Source organism: Rhinoraja longicauda, chromosome 6, assembly GCF_053455715.1.
Source record: "Rhinoraja longicauda isolate Sanriku21f chromosome 6, sRhiLon1.1, whole genome shotgun sequence".
Classification (NCBI taxonomy): Eukaryota; Metazoa; Chordata; class Chondrichthyes; order Rajiformes; family Arhynchobatidae; genus Rhinoraja; species Rhinoraja longicauda.
This window is the reverse complement of record NC_135958.1, coordinates 20,249,652-20,265,921: the sequence shown is the minus strand read 5'-3', so window position 1 is coordinate 20,265,921 and position 16,270 is coordinate 20,249,652. Positions and strand designations below refer to the sequence as shown.

The following is a 16,270-nucleotide window of genomic DNA, read 5'->3' as shown; positions in this document are numbered from 1 at the left end:
ATAAACATTAGCCATGGTCAGGGGCCAAATGGCCAATTCTGCTATTTTAAATGCTCCTATGTTCAATCATATCTACTGTTCTGTTATCTATGAATGATCTAACTCCATAATCAGCTATAACCCATTCCACCCAAATGATCTATGAAGGGTTAATGGTCCACATGAACCTATTTCCAACCTTTTTCACCTCACCTATCAATGAACCTTACTTTTCTTCCTTGTGTATTTATCAAGTCCCTCCTGGCCTCAAGTACTCCATATGGTGGCAAGTTGCACATTCTAACATTCGCCGAAGTAAAGAAGATTCTGCCTATTCCCTATTGAATTTATCAGCTGTTATGAGTGCAGAGATTATTTATGAGGATGTTGCCAGGACTCGAAGGCCTGAACTATAGGAAGAGGTTGATTTTATGCCTTGGAGTGCAGGAGGTTGAGGTATGATCTTATAGAGGTGCATAAATCAAGAGCACAATTGATGGGATGAAAGCACCCAGAGTCTTTTACATAAGATAGGGGAATCAAGAGCTAAAGAACATAGATTTTAGGTGAGAGAGTGAAGGTTTAATAGGAACCTGAAGGGCAACTTTATTCAGAGGGCGATGGTTATGTAGAACGAGCTGCGGGAGGAAGTAGTTGGACAGGTACATGGAAAGAAAAGATTTAGAGGGATATGGGCCAAGTGCAGGCAAATAGGATGAGCATCAATGGGGCATCTTGATTGGCATGGAAAGGTTGGGCTGAGGGGCTATAGAGGATGTTATGACACTATGAATGCAAAATGTCACATAGGTCAACTTCCATTGTGTTAAATGGCATAGTGCTGAAGGAATAGCTCCAGAGCCAATCTAATAGCTTGGTGTCAGCATCCACAAAGCACTTGAACCTAGGGCAAAATTGCAAACAGCTGCACTTCATAACCTCATTGCCATTACCCAAGTGGAGGAGTAACTCAGCAGGTCTTGCAGTATCTCTGGAGAACATGGAGAGGCAATGTTTCGCATCAGGATCCTTCTTCAGATGGAATGGTGGGGCAGTGGATGGAGGAGAAAGTTAGAGAGGTGGGAGTGGGACAAAGACTGCAAGTGATAAGTGGATACAGGTGAGGGAGGTTTTGATTGGTAGGTGGTTGGACAAAGGCTAGGGATGAAAAGCCAGAGTGGTGTTTGTAGGTTGGAGACCAAGTGTAGATCAGTCCAACATTTGCACTTGGTCCATCAAGGCAGAGTGGTGTTTGTAGGTTGGAGACCAAGTGTAGATCAGTCCAACATTTGCACTTGGTCCATGAAGGCCTGTTGGATCTCCCGGTGGCTAACCATTTTAACACCCCTTCCAATTCCCATACTAATCTTTTTGGCCTCAGCATCCTCCAGAGGGAGGCCACAAGCAAATTAGAGGAACAGCACCTCATATTCCACTTGGGTAGCTTACAACCCAATGGTCTGAACATTGAATTGTCCAATTTTAGGTAATTAACCTACAAACAATCCCCACTTCTCCCTCCCTTTTCTCCCCCTCTCTTCCCTGTGTTCCAGCTGGATGCGCACCCATTTACCCCCATCCTCTTCCACTTACATTCTCTTCACATTTCGTGCCTGATCTATCCTTATTTCTTTATCTCACACTTTTTGTCTTTTCATCTCTAGTCTTTGGTAAGGGCAAGCAACTCCACACCAATAGATTATGATGAAGCCGTGCAGTGCAAATGATTCTTTAACACTTCTTCTGTGCCATGTTTTCAATGGTTCTCCTTAAAACCAAGATTTAGCCCAGTGGTGGGTGAATTCCATAATGCATTGACAGAAGGAGCTCGGGAGATTTCAACTCACTATGTGTGTTTTCAACAGCTGAATTAGATAAAGATTTTTCATGAAGATTGGAGTCCCTTTCAAAGATGAAATGTCAAAGATGAACATTTGTCATTGCTTATGGAATAGAGTCTTTAATCTCTCCCTACTCCAATCTGACGTTCACAACTGTTTTAAGATCTCCTTAATCTTGGTACCGAAGAAAACCAAGGTAATGTGCCTTAATGGCTACAGTCCAGTGGCTCTGACATCCATCATCATGCTAGAGCTTCAAGAGCTAGTCGTGGAGCACATTAACTCCAGCTTCACAGACAGTCATTATCCATTGAAGTCCTGATCAGAGTTTAGAGATTCACTGATGTACAGAGGGATCTTCGGGTCTAAGTCCATAGCTCTCTGAAAGTAGCAATACAAGTAGATAAAGTAGCAATACAAGTAGATAAAGTAGTAATGAGGTCATATGGTATGTGTATATGATAGACATGAAAAACGGGAGTAACTCAGGCAGCATCTCTGGAAAGAAGGAATGGGTGACATTTCGGGTCGAGACCCTTCTTCAGTCTGGTTAGGGATAAGGGAAACGAGAGATATAGAAATAAAGAACTATGAATGAAAGATATGCAAAAAAGTAATGATGATAAAGGAAACAAGGCCACTGTTAGCTGTTTATTGGGTGAAAACAAAAAGCTAGTGCGATTTGGGTGGGGGAAGAATAGAGAGAGAAGGAATGCCGGGGTGACTTGAAGTTAGAGAAATCAAAATTATACCACTGTGCTGGAAGCTGCCCAAGCGAAATATGAGATGCTGTTCCTCCAATTTGCGTTAAGCTCACTCTGACAGTGGAGGAGACCTCCATTGTGGGAATGGGAAGGAGAATTAAAGAGTTTATCAACCGGGAGATCAGGTAGGTTCAGGCGGACTGAACGGAAGTGTTCAGTGAAACGATCGCCCAGTGTACGTTTGGTCCCACCGATGTATAAGAGTCCACATCTTGAACAATTGATATAGTAGATGAGGTTAGAGGAGGTGTAAGTGATCCTCTGCCTAACCTGAAAGGACTGTCTGGACAGAGTCCCTGGACAGACTCTCTGGATAGAGTCGAGGGACGAAATATAGGGACAGGTGTTGCATCTTCTGTGGTTTCAGGGGAAGATACCTGGGGAGGTGGTGGTTTGGGTGGAAAGGGATGAGTTAACCAGGGAGTTTTCACTCAACAAACAGTTAACAAAGGCCTACTTCCTTTATCACCAGGGCCATTCTTAGTCACGTGTGTGACCAAAAATGGGAAAAATTGTGGAATACATCTCTTCTAATTTTGAAAGCATTACTTATATTGTTTTGTACTGTATATATGACTTATATATGTCGAAGTTTATCAAGTGAAATTTTTATGTTATGCTGACAATGTTTGTTTAGGGTAAGAGGTCAAATATGACCGTTCACGTGTGTGCCTGACCAGCTGAGTAAGTCCAGCTTTCTGTGTCTATCTAGGGCATATGAGACGCTGCAGGAAGTCATGGTGTAGCTTTATAGTACTTTGGTTAGGCTGCATTTAGAGTATTGTGTGCAATCTGGTCGCCCCATCACAGGAAAGATGTGGAGCCTTTGGAATGGAGAGTATTAGTTACAAGTAGAGGTTGGACAATTTTGATTGTTTTCTCTGGAAGGTCAGTGGTTGAGGGAAGACCTGATAGAAGTATATAAAATTATGAGAGATATTGATAGGGTCGACAGGCAGAATCTTTCTGCCAGGGTTGAAACATCAAGGACAAGGGAGCATTGACAAGGGAGCATTGACAAGGGAGCATTGACAAGGGAGCATTGCTTTAAGTTTAGAGGGACAAAGATTAACGATGTGTGGGGCAGGTGTTTTTTTACTCAGAGAGTGGTGGATGACAGGAATGCGCTGCCAGGGGTAGTGATGGAGGAGGTAGATATGATAGTTTTTTTAAATAAGCACAGGAAATGGAAGGATATGGATCATGTGCAGGCAGAGATTAAGTAAGTTGGCGTCATGGACGTCATGACGTTGTGGACCAAAAAGCCTGTTTCTATGCTGAATAATCTATGTTTTATGTTTACCCTACCATCGCAACAGGTCTACATCTACCTGGTCCTGCACTCATTGCTGGAATGTTATACTCTTATTTATTGGCTATTGTTCTGTCTTTCAACACATACAATCCCAACTAAACTCACCTCCAAACTCCTGGACCTAGGAAACAGCACCCTTCTCTACAACTGGATCCTTGACCTCCTGACCCTTAGACTGCAATCCATGAGGATAGGCAACAAAACATCCTCCATGATAATTCAGAACAATAGATGTGTTTTCAGCCCCTTATTCCGCTCCAGTCAAACTGCAGATAACACCACCGTAATGAGTTTGATCTTGAACAATGATGAGACGGAGTACAGGAAGGAGATAAAGGGCTTGGGAACATAGTATTAAGACAACAATCTCTCCCTCAATGTCAGCAAGACGAAGGAGCTAGTTAATGACTAGGAAAATAAGTGGTGTGCATCCCCAGTCATCAATGGTGCTGGAGTGGAGATGGTCAAGACCTTCACGTTCCTTGGTGTATCATCGACAATTTGTCCACCAACAATCACCAACTACTTTTAAGCATCAACAAAAAAAGCATACCAACATCTTTACTTCCTAAGACGACTAAGGAAATGTGATATGTTTTCAAAAGCTCTTACCCATTTCCAGGGATACAATGTAGAAAGCCTCCTATTGGGATGCATTACAACTTGGCTTGACAACAGCTCTACCCAAATCAGCAAAAAATTGCAGAATGTTGTGGATGTAGCCCACGGTCTCACACAAACCCGCCTCCCATCCCATCATCTCCATTCGCACTCACGGTGCCTTGGGAAAGCAGCCAAGATAATGAAGGACCATTTACGCCCATCACGTCAAGTAGAAGATACAAAGGTTTTAAAGCACATACCACCAGATTCAGGATCAGCTTCTCACCTGCTGTTATCAGTCATTTCAAAAGCGAAACAGTCCTAAGATATGTTGTACCTCCTAACGTACTTCACTGTGGTCCTTACAGTATTTTTATCTGCGCTTTCTCTGTAATTATAATGCTGTAACTCTGTGACAGTATATTCTGCACTTTCATATTTTTCTCCTTGCACTACCTGTTGTACAAGTGTATAGCTTGATTGTACTCTTGGCTTGATTGTACTCTTGTCTCATTTGATTTGACTGGATAGCATGCACACAAAAGATTTGTATTGTATCTTGGTAAAAGTGACAATAATAAACGAATACCAATACCAAGTAGAACATAATTTTCACTGTACATTCTCCAGAATTCCTCCAATAGTCCTGAACTTGTGCTTTAGTGGGATAGTTTTTCAGGGATGGAGTTGAGTTCTTGATGCTGCATGCACAGATTCTAATATACTATGGAAGCCTGGTCAAGATAATCTTCTGGTCAGTGATGTTCCCAGTGAAAGAATGGGCGATGGGAATTTTGCTGAGTGTCAAGGGGAAAAGGTGAGACTTCATTTGATGGCCTTAGCCATGACTGGATATTAGTATTGTACTATAAAAACGTATCACTTTTCATTCCAAGTATAAATAATGGTGAATGGTTGCTCCACTGAATTCAAACCGTCTCGTTCAGTAAGTGCACAACTTGTGAAGTAGGGTTTTCCTCATCTGAAGATCAGAGTTATAAGGCATATTATGACAATGCACCCAAAGGAGGCAGCTCTTTGTCCTCCTCTACTCCCTTACTTCTCTTTCTCCTGCTGCTGTTGCTGAGCCGTGGGCAAGGCCTGTGCCCTCCCCGGAGTCAGCTTGTGGCGAATGCGAGGGCTAATGTAAATGCATGGCAACATCTCAAAAAAGATTTGTAGGAGTGTCTTATGATCTATCCAACCTCAGAATGAGGACCCCCCCCCCCCCCCGTGTGAGTTGCTACAATGCCTCTCAGGCCTGTTGCAATGCTTGTAATGCCGGAGTTAGTCAGAAATTATTAGCAATGCCTTCTGTCCCTGATTATGAAGCAATGTCTAGGGTTTGATAATATGTGGTTTCATGAATGGATTAGGTGACATCTCCATATTCAGAAACTTGATTCATTGATGATCTATGGTACAGAAAGAGGCAATGTGGTCCATCGTTTATGTGCCAGTGTTGTACAGAACAGATGGAAAGGTATTGAAATGCTTTGAGAGCCTCTGGAGTGGTACTGCTGTATTTTGGTAAATATGAGAAAAAGAGGGAGAAAACAAACAAATGTATGTAGGTTAATTGGCTGGGTAAAATGTAAAAATTGTCCCTCGTGGGTGTAGGATAGTGTTAATGTGCGGGGATCACTGGGCGGCACGGACTTGGTGGGCCGAAAAGGCCTGTTTCCGGCTGTATATATATGATATGATGATATGATATGAATGCTTGGAGTTGCTACAGATCTCCAATGCTGTTTATGAGCAGACGAGGATTACAAAGGAACTCCCAGAGGGAAAACAGAAACATCTCCACTCCATCATAAGATACTTACGAATAGATTCGAGTCTGGTACAACATTGTATCCTTGAAGTTGATACTTTCACATAGGCATTCAAAGTCACTGTAATTCACCATGGCACTGATCTTCAGTTTCAGCTCCCGAGTGCTATCTTCTAAAATACTATGGGGAGGTTCTGGATCAATCTCCACTACCTTACAGAGACAGAAAGGAATAAGAATTGAAAAACAAACGTCTGGATACAATTCACTGTCCATACATGGGCTATGGAGAATTTGCATCAAGATACACATTAATGACCTTCATAGCGAGAGAATTTGAGTACAGAGGCAAGGAGGTCCTACTGCAGTTGTACAGAGTCCTGGTGAGACCACATCTGGAGTATTGTGTGCAGTTTTGCTCTCCTAATTTGAGGTAGGACATTCTTGCTATTGAGGGAGTGCAGCAGCGTTGGATCACCAGGTTAATTCCCGGGATGGCGGGACTGACATATGATGAAAGAATGGATCGACTGGGCTTATATTCACTGGAATTTAGAAGGATAAGAGTGGATCTTATAGAAACATATAAAATTATTAAGGGACTGGACAGGCTAGATTCAGAAAAAATGTTCCCAATGTTGGGGGAGTCCAGAACCGAGGTCACAGTTTAAGAATAAGTGCTAGGTCATCTAGGACTGAGATGAGGAAAAACTTTTTCACCCAGAGAGTTGTGAATCTGTGGAATTCTCTGCTACAGAAGGCAGTGGAGGCCAATTCACTGGACGTATTCAAGAGAGAGTTAGATATAGCTCTTAGGGCTAAAGGAATCAAGGGATATGGGGAGAAAGCAGGAACAGGGTACCTGTTTTAGATGATCAGCCAGGATCACACTAAATAGTCCGAAGGGTCGATTGGCCCACTCATGCACCTATTTTCTATGTATTCTAATTGTGTATGGCTTCATCGTACTCATGTATAGTATGATTTGACTGGATAGCGCATAAATAAAGCTTTTCACTGCATTTTGGTGCATGAGACAATAATAATCCAATACCAATACTCCAATACCAATAATGCCAGGTACTGGCATATGGATTGTGCTGCAAGAGGAGATGGTGAAATAAGATGGTGAAACAATTACTATGTTTAAAAGGCATTTAGATAGACATTCCATGACAGGCAAGGCATTGATGCTTATGGTCCTTATGCGGGCAAATGAGGTTAGTTAGATAGGCAAAAAGGTTGGCATGGAAATGGTAGGCTGAAGGGCATTTTACTGTGCTGCACCAATCCAAGAATGCACCAATCCAAGACTCTAAGTCAAGACTAACCAAATAGATTGCATATGCAAAGGGAATGCCATAGATGTTGTATATAAGGATTTACCGAAAGCTATATAGGAAACCTGCAATGGAAATAATTGCAGATACCATCAAAGGGTTATTTATCAGATTTGAGGGATGTGGGTAATGTTCCTCAGTTTTCAATATTGGAACATGTTCCCCATTTATATAAATAAGGTGAATGTGTCAGAGATTATTGGTGGAAACGGTAAAGGCCCTGTCCCAGTTTGGTGATTTTTTAGGCGACTACAGGCGACTAGGCTGTCACGCACGGTCGCCGGGGTGTCGCGGGCATGGTCGTGAGTAGTCTCCAAAGAGCTGTAGCGTTTTTCTGGTCATCGCTGGATTTTATGAAGGCATGAAATTTTTCGGCGACTGTTGGTTTGACGCCAATGAGCGTAGCTTGACGTCTCCTGATGTGGGCGATGTCGTAGGTTGTCGCCAGGTTGTCGCCTGGTGAAGTAGGTTGTCGCCAGGTGATTAAGGTTGTCGCCGGTGCTGACTTCAGCGAATTCCAAGTGTGGGCTTGATCTGATCATCCATCAGTGTAATGTGCCCATAAATGATGTTAGGTTTTGTATGTTTTTGCACTTGTTTGAATTTTAAAGTTTAAAGTTTGAAGTGCATTGAAATTTATTGAAGTATATTACAATATTTTTGTATGCACTGTTGTATGTTATCAACCTTTATAAACATTTTGTTTGTATATCAATAAAGGAAATTCTTGACATTTTGACGGAAAATTGATGTATGAAGTTATTGTATTTCAGAGTAGTTTCTCATGGCATCACTTTCAAATAGTCATGATGCAGAATGATTGGAAACCCTACCGTATACCCCCTTTTATAGGAAATTGGGTGATACGTGAATTGTCTTCAGTTGTCTTCAGTCTTCAGGGCCATAGCTTATCGTGGGTGGACATAGTTTGACGTCGGTTGTCGTAGGTTGTCGCCTCTGTGGTGGGAGGTTGTCGTAGGTGCGGTCGTAGGTGGACGTTCTACCTGCAACGATTGGGTCGCCGGTTTTCGGTAGCTTGCCGTCGACTCAGTGGTAGGTTGTTGTAGCTTGTCGTGGGCATTGTCGTAGGGGGGGTCCAATCACCGGTTTTTCGGTGACATACTACAACTATGACAGTCGCCGGCAGTCGCCTTAAAAAACGCCTAACTCGGACAGGGCCTTAAGGGATCCTGCAGGGGATGGCAGCAGTTTATGGACAAGCAAATGGAAATGCCATAAATGGATGGATACAGTTTAATGTAAAGAAATGTGAAGGAGAGTATATGAATAGATGATTGAACAATAAGACAAGATTCTTAATGGCGGGCTGCAGAAGGGCAAATACAATGAAGGAGTGAAAGATGGAGCAAGAATGCCATATAATAGACGTATGTTTACATTGGGATGTTGTTAGAGCCACACCGCAATGGAAACAGATCCTTCAGCTCCACACATCCATGTCTACCAAAGGGCCCATTGATTTATAATTTATAAACCTCCATATGGTCATCTCTCAGCCTCCACTGCTTCATGGAAAACAGTTCTAGCCAATCCAATCTCTCCTCATAATAAGCCCTCCAATCCAGGCAACATTCTGGTGAATCTTTCCTGCACCTTCTGTGGCATTAGTACATGCTTCTTGGAGTCTGGTGACCAGAACTGCACAGAATACTCCAAATGCAATTTCACTAATGTTGTTTGTCAGGCTTCTTACAAGCTTACAGAAAGGGATTTTTTTTCTGTGTTTTCCTGCTCACCCTTCTCAGCAACCTATAGTATATTCCATTTAAAATTCTTATGTTCATATATGGCTTCATCCCTCCTTAACTTTTCAATTCTACCCAGTCTAAATTGCACAGATTTGTCTTTTCTGCATTCTTTGTTGAATAACACTATTTTCAAAAAACCCAATATGTTATCTGCTAGATGATATGCTTCACCAAGGCCTATCAGTTCTCTCAGGGATGTAACTGGATCCCAAGACATGATTTTAAAGAATGTCAGGGCAGTTTCTCTAATTTTCAGGCCATTACTCATTCATCAACCAACATCAAAAGACGTGCAGGTTTGTAGGTTAATTGACTGGGTAAATGTAAAAAAATTGTCCCTGGTGTGTGTAGGATGGTGTTGATGTGCGGGGATCGCTGGGCGGCGCGGACTTGGTGGGCCGAAAGGGCCTGATTCCGCGCTGTAGAATCTAAATCTAAATCTAAAAAAATCAGCAATATAGTTCATATAGATATTTGATGTGCACACATTGCCTGTTGCAGTTCTTACATTACTATAGGTACATTTCAAAAATTATTTGAGACAACACTTAAATTGATAAGGCACTGAAGCTTAAAGTCTTAATACAGGAAAATGGGATTGGTGCAGATGGGCAAAAAGATCAGCATGGTGGGCGAAAGGACACATTTCTGTGCTGACCAATTTCATGACCCTATCTCACAAACACATATACATTCACACCTTTGCATGTACATAAATTCAGGTAGACATATATGCTCATGCACTTGGTGCATATGTATGAAGTATCAGCAGGGGTGATCTTAGTAAAATATCATCTGCTGTAATTCCTATACTGCCACAGTAGCAATGTTTCACAAGTAATTAAAATGGAATGCACTGCTGGCAGTGTGGCCAAGGCAGACACATGTGTGGCATTTAAGAGAATTTTGGATTGGCATATGGATACGCAAGGAATGGAGAGATATGGATTATGTGCAGGCAAATATAGTACTCTTCATAATGTTTGGGACAAAGACCCATCATTTATTTATTTGCCTCTGTACTCCACAATTTGAGATTTGTAATAGAAAAAAATTACATGTGGTTAAAGTGCACTTTATCAGATTTTAATAATAATAATAATAATGTATTTTATTTATATAGCGCTTTTCATATACTCAAAGACGCTTTACAGAGATTTAGAGAACATAGGGAAATTAATAAATAGATAAATAAGTAAATAAATAAACGAACAGAGAAAGGCCATTTTTATAAATTTTGGTTTCACCATGTAGAAATTACAGCAATGTTTATACATAGTCCCCCCCATTTCAGGGCACCATAATGTTTGGGACACAGCAATGTTATGTAAATGAAAGTGGTCATGTTTAGTATTTTATTGCGTATCCTTTGCATGCAATGACTGCTTGAAGTCTGCGATTCATGGACATCACCAGTTGCTGGGTGCCTTCTCGGGTGATGCTCTGCCAGGCCTGTATTGCAGCCATCTTTTGCTTATACTTGTTTTGGGCACTAGTCCCCTTCAGCATAAAAAAGGGTTGCTCAATTGGGTTCAGATCGGGTGATTGACTTGGCCACTCAAGAATTGACAATTTTTTAGCTTTGAAAAACTCCTTTGTTGCTTTAACAGTATGCTTGGGATCATTGTCTTGCTGTAGAATGAACCGCCGGCCAATGGGTTTTGAGGCATTTGTTTGAACTTGAGCAGATAGGATGTGTCTATACACTTCAGAATTCATTATGCTACTACCATCAGCAGTTGTATCATCAATGATGATAAGTGAGCCAGTACCTTCAGCAGCCATACATGCCCAGGCTATAACATCCCCACCACTGTGTTTCACACATGAGGTGATATGCTTTGGATCTTGGGCAGTTCCTTCTCTCCTCCACACTTTGCTCGCCATCACTCTGATATACATTAATCTTCATCTCATCTGTCCACAAGACCTTTTTCCAAAACTGTGGTTACTCTCTTAAGTACTTCTTGGCAAACTGTAACTTGGCCATCCTATTTTAGCGGCTAACCAGTGGTTTGCATCTTGCAGTGTAGCCTCTGTATTTCAGTTCATGAAGTCTTCTGCAGACAGTGGTCATTGACAAATCCACACCTGACTTCTGAAGAGTGTTTCTGATCTGTCGGGCAGGTATTTGAGGATTTTTTCTTTATTACAGAGAGAACTCTTCTGTCATCAGCTGTGGAGGTCTTCCTTGGCCTGCCAGTCCCTTTGTGATTAGTAAGCTCACCAGTGCTCTCTTTCTTCTTAATAATGTTCCAAACACTTGATTTTGGTAAGCCTGAGGTTTGGCTGATGTCTCTAATAGTTTTTTTTTGTTTCTCAGTCTCATAATGGCTTTTTTGACTTTAATTGTCACAACTTTGGTCCTCATGTTGATAAACAGCAATAAAAGTTTCCAAAGGTGAAGGAAAGACTGGAGGAAAGACTAGGTTCTGAGAGCTCTCTTATACCTGCATTAAGGAGGCAATTAAACACAACTGAGCAATTACAAGCGCCCGTGAAGCCATGTGTCCCAAACATTATGGTGCGCTGAAATGGGGGTACTATGTATAAACACTGCTGTAATTTCTCCATGGTGAAACCAAAATGTACAAAAATTGCCTTTATTAAAATCTGAAAATGTGCACTTTCACCACATGTGATCTTTTTTATTACAAATCTCAAATTGTGGAGCACAGAGGCAAATAAATAAATGATAGGTCTTTGTCCCAAACATTATGGAGGGCACTGTATGTGTTGGCCTTGGGATCATATTCAGCACAGACATTGTGGGTTTTCATGCTGTACTGTTCTCTGTTTTTTGTCTTGTTAATATCCATTCATTTTTAATTATTATTCACGTCACCTTTATCCCATTTAAACTCAGTAACTTGTGTTACTTCTTACTGCAACCGCTATTAAATTGTCCTCAACTCCTTCCATATTCTATCACTTACCAACATAGTAGGAGCAATTGACAATGGCGAATTAACCTATCAACCCACACGTCATTGAGATGAGGGAGGAAATTGGAGCCCTGGGGAAAACAAACACACACACACGCACGCACGCACGCACGCACGCACGCACGCACACACACTGCTTTTAGTCGGAAACTCACCTTCTTCATGACAGGTCGAGAACTTTTTTTTGTATCAATCCACTTAACCACACTCAGACGATTATCCCAATCTGGAACCTGGTCAGCAGGCACTGGGAAAGCGATCTTCGACACTGTGCATTTTACCTCCTTACTGTTGTATGTGACTGGTAGGTCAGACTTTAATGTCACAGTTATATCCTTTGCGCATCCAGCATGCAGATGGCCAAACTAACCAGTAAAAACAGCAAAACATAAGACATTGAGAAAATTGCTCAACATTATTTGGCATCTGGGATGTTTAGCAATGAAGCCAATTGGTCAAATTGCCCATTTCTTCTCCCATTCACTTTTTGATAGATGCATCCAGGTAAACATATATCAAACAATTAGCTGCAAGCCAGGGACAGTGTCAGGGCCAATCTTGGAACTTGTGGCTGGGAAACAGCTAGGCCACATTCAGTACAGAACAGAAATCAGTCGTTGTCTAAAATCTCCTTAATGTGATCTCATTACATCAAAACCACCGACATATCGACTTTAACAAAATAATAAAGTAATGCATGGATAAATAAACCTGGACTACAAGTAGGGGACTTCATTATTTCATTGCGGTTATCTCCTGAATATTAATTCATACTTATGAACTGTTTGGAGTAATTGACAAGTTCTTGAGAATCCACTTAGCATTGACATATTTCTCAAAATCCCCTGCAAATAAAAGTGAGCCCTGTAATAACTGAAACAATCTTGGGTGTCCTCTACAAACACTTACGGATTACAGAGTAATGTCAAAACACTCTTGTGAACAGCGGCAGATTTACAGCAAATACACAGAACAATTTAGACTTTAGAGATACAGCGTGGGAACAGGCTCTTCAGCCCACCAAGTCCATGCTGCCCAGCAATCATTCCTGTACACTAGCATTATCCTACACACTAGGGACAATTTACAATTTTAACAAAGCCAATTAACCTCCAAACCTGTACATCTTTGAAGTGTGGAAAGAAACCGGGGCACCCGGAAGAAACCCACACAGTCACAGCAGGGCCGTCTTAATGCATGGGCCTGATGGGCACTTGCCCGGGGCCCCACGAGCATAGGGGCCCTATGCTGATCTGTGTATGTTAAGTGACTTGCAATAAATAAATACTACTTTAAAAATGTAGGTTCAATAAGTGCTTTTTTCGCAACATTTTCGGTCCCTTAAGTGTTTTTTCGCAACATTTTCCATCCCTAAGTGCTTCTCACAGCGATCTGTTTTGCAACAATTAGCTCCCTAAGTGCTTTGCTTTTCCATCCCTAAGTGCTTCTCACAGCGATCTGTAAGTGCTTTTCGCAACAATGTAGCACCCTAAGTCCATCGCTAAGTGCTATGTGCATGATGGTGACCAACTGTACAGGAGAACGTTCTTTTTCAAGACTGAAACTTATAAAAAATCAGCTTCGTAGCACAATGTGGCAGCATCGTTTGAACTGGCTTTCACTCATGTGCATGGAAAATGACATCCTAAAGACCATTGACTAATAAAGCAATTCTCTGCAAAGAAATGCTGCAAATGCTTGTTATAATAAGAAATTCGTAGTAATTTCATACTGTGATATCTAATCTGTATGGCTTACTGAGTATTATTGTGTTTTTCAAGCCTCGTGTATTGTTCAAATGTTTATCATGTTGATTAGTTGTTGCTGTACAGCATGTTTTTAATGTTTCAACACCGATTTTGTTGGAAGTGCCAATAAAATAAATATATGTTTAATTTTATCGACCATTTACATTTTTATTCCTGTGAGTAGTTGTCGTAGGGGCCCCAGTACACTGCTTTACCCGGGGCCCATAATGCTGTAAAGACGGCCCTGAGTCACAGGGAGAACGTACAAACTCCGCCCAGATAGCACCCATAATCAAGATGAAACCAGGTCTCTGGCATGTAAGTCAGCAACTCTACTAACGTCTCACTGTGCCACCCCAAGACCTTTCTGTCCCGGGCCTCCACCCTTGCCAGAATGAGGCCACAAGCAAACTGAAAGAACAACATCTCATCTTCCATTTGGCTAGCTTACAATTCAACAGTATGAACATTGAATTCTCCAGTTTTAGGAAACTACAAACCCTCCCCCTCTCCCTTTTACCCCCACATTCCTCCCCACCCTTTTACCCTCCCCCCTCCTCTCCCCTGTGCCCACCTGGATTCACACCTAGTTCTCCCCACCCCTTTAATTATATTCCTTCCTCTGGCTTCACAATTTACAACTCTTCAATCCTTTTGTTTCATAATTTTTTCATCTCAGGCCTTTGTCCAATCATCTGCCTAACACCCCCATCTATATTAACCTATCACCTGCCAGGTTTTGTCCTGCCCCTCCTCTCTTCTTGCTTCCCCCCCCCCCCTACAATTAGTCTGAAGAAGGGTTCCGACCAAAAACATCACCTATCCATGTTCTCTTGAGCTGCAGCCTGACCGGCTGAATTACTCCAGCACTTTGTGTCATTTTTTAATCTTTAATATGTCATGTTAGTAATGTAGCCGGAACAATCACTTTGGATTGAATTGGGATGAATCTCAGAAAGTGCTGCCTTCTGAAGGCAGTTAATATAATCAAAGACTCACACAAACTTGGCCATATTCATTTCTTGCTGCTACCTTCGATAAGAAGGTACAGGAACATGAGAAATGTGGCCTCTAGGTTCGAGACAGCTTCTTCCCATTAACCGTCCGGCTCTTGAACCACACTGCACAAGCTACTTCAGCATCAAACCACTAAGGACTCTAATAGGTTGCACTATTAGTGGTGACCTAGCATTACTGATAATATAATGTATTGTTGTTTATGGTATTTTTATTTGTTGTGTTGTTGTGCTAATGTGTCTGAAAAGCTGCATCAAGTAATAATTTCATTGTTCCATTCCCAGTGTATATGACAATTAAATGCCTTTGCATCTTGGATGCATTTGAACTAGAATTTCTGGGAAACCTACCCATAGATTTAGAAGGCAATTCAGTCATTCTTTGAAGAGGACAGAGCATTGATTTTTCTCTGTTTCCTAACCAACATTATTTCAAATGTACCTTGTTGCAGGTTTGATGATGCTGTGATTAATTAGACACTTTTAATTACCTGTGGGGAGAACTTGAGTTCATTGATATCTGACAGCCACTGAAATCGGACGACATCTATTACACTTCGGTTGGTCATCATGAACGTCACCTGATAGGGCTTGCCAATGTAGCAGTCTCCAAACTGAATGTGGTTCATGTGTGGTGCTAGAATAAATCACCATAACATGATTTGTTATTATTTCTCATTTCCTACAACACGTAACTAAATTCAATTGCTGTAAATGAACTTGATGGTGGAGCTTTAACAATGCGTTGAAAAGTCAGCAAACAATTTGGACTTAAATCTCTGCTGTCGGACACAAATTCACAACTTTCTACATCAAAGACCAAGGGTCCTGGCACTAGTCCCTGAAGGGGCCTTAAAGTAATAATCACTATCCACAATAAAAAGCACATATACTACAATTTTATATTTGACAGCATTATATTGTGACAGCACACTATCCCTTAGGGTGTTGTTTTGATCCATTTAACTGGCTGACAGGCCGGGAGTGGCCAATTCCCAGCATTATTACTATTGGTCAGCCACTTGAACAAAGAGAGGGAGAGTGATAAAAAGAGTGATGGGGGGAGAGAGAGGGGGGAGAGAGAGGGGGGAGAGAGAGGGGGGAGAGAGAGGGGGGAGAGAGAGGGGGGAGAGAGAGGGGGGAGAGAGAGGGGGGAGAGAGAGGGGGGAGAGA

The 16,270-nt window shown here is 41.7% G+C and overlaps 1 protein-coding gene across 1 annotated transcript in view; it reads right to left on the bottom strand.

Moving 5' to 3' along the window:
* Positions 1-16,270, bottom strand: part of hydin (HYDIN axonemal central pair apparatus protein) — a 382,743-nt gene that overhangs the window by 76,439 nt on the left and 290,034 nt on the right. The window contains exons 68-70 of the mRNA XM_078401540.1: positions 15,589-15,736; positions 12,489-12,698; positions 6,332-6,492 (exon numbers count right to left, since the gene is read on the bottom strand). Of these exons, the coding sequence (XP_078257666.1) occupies positions 6,332-6,492; positions 12,489-12,698; positions 15,589-15,736 (519 nt within the window). The remainder of the gene's footprint in view (positions 1-6,331; positions 6,493-12,488; positions 12,699-15,588; positions 15,737-16,270) is intronic.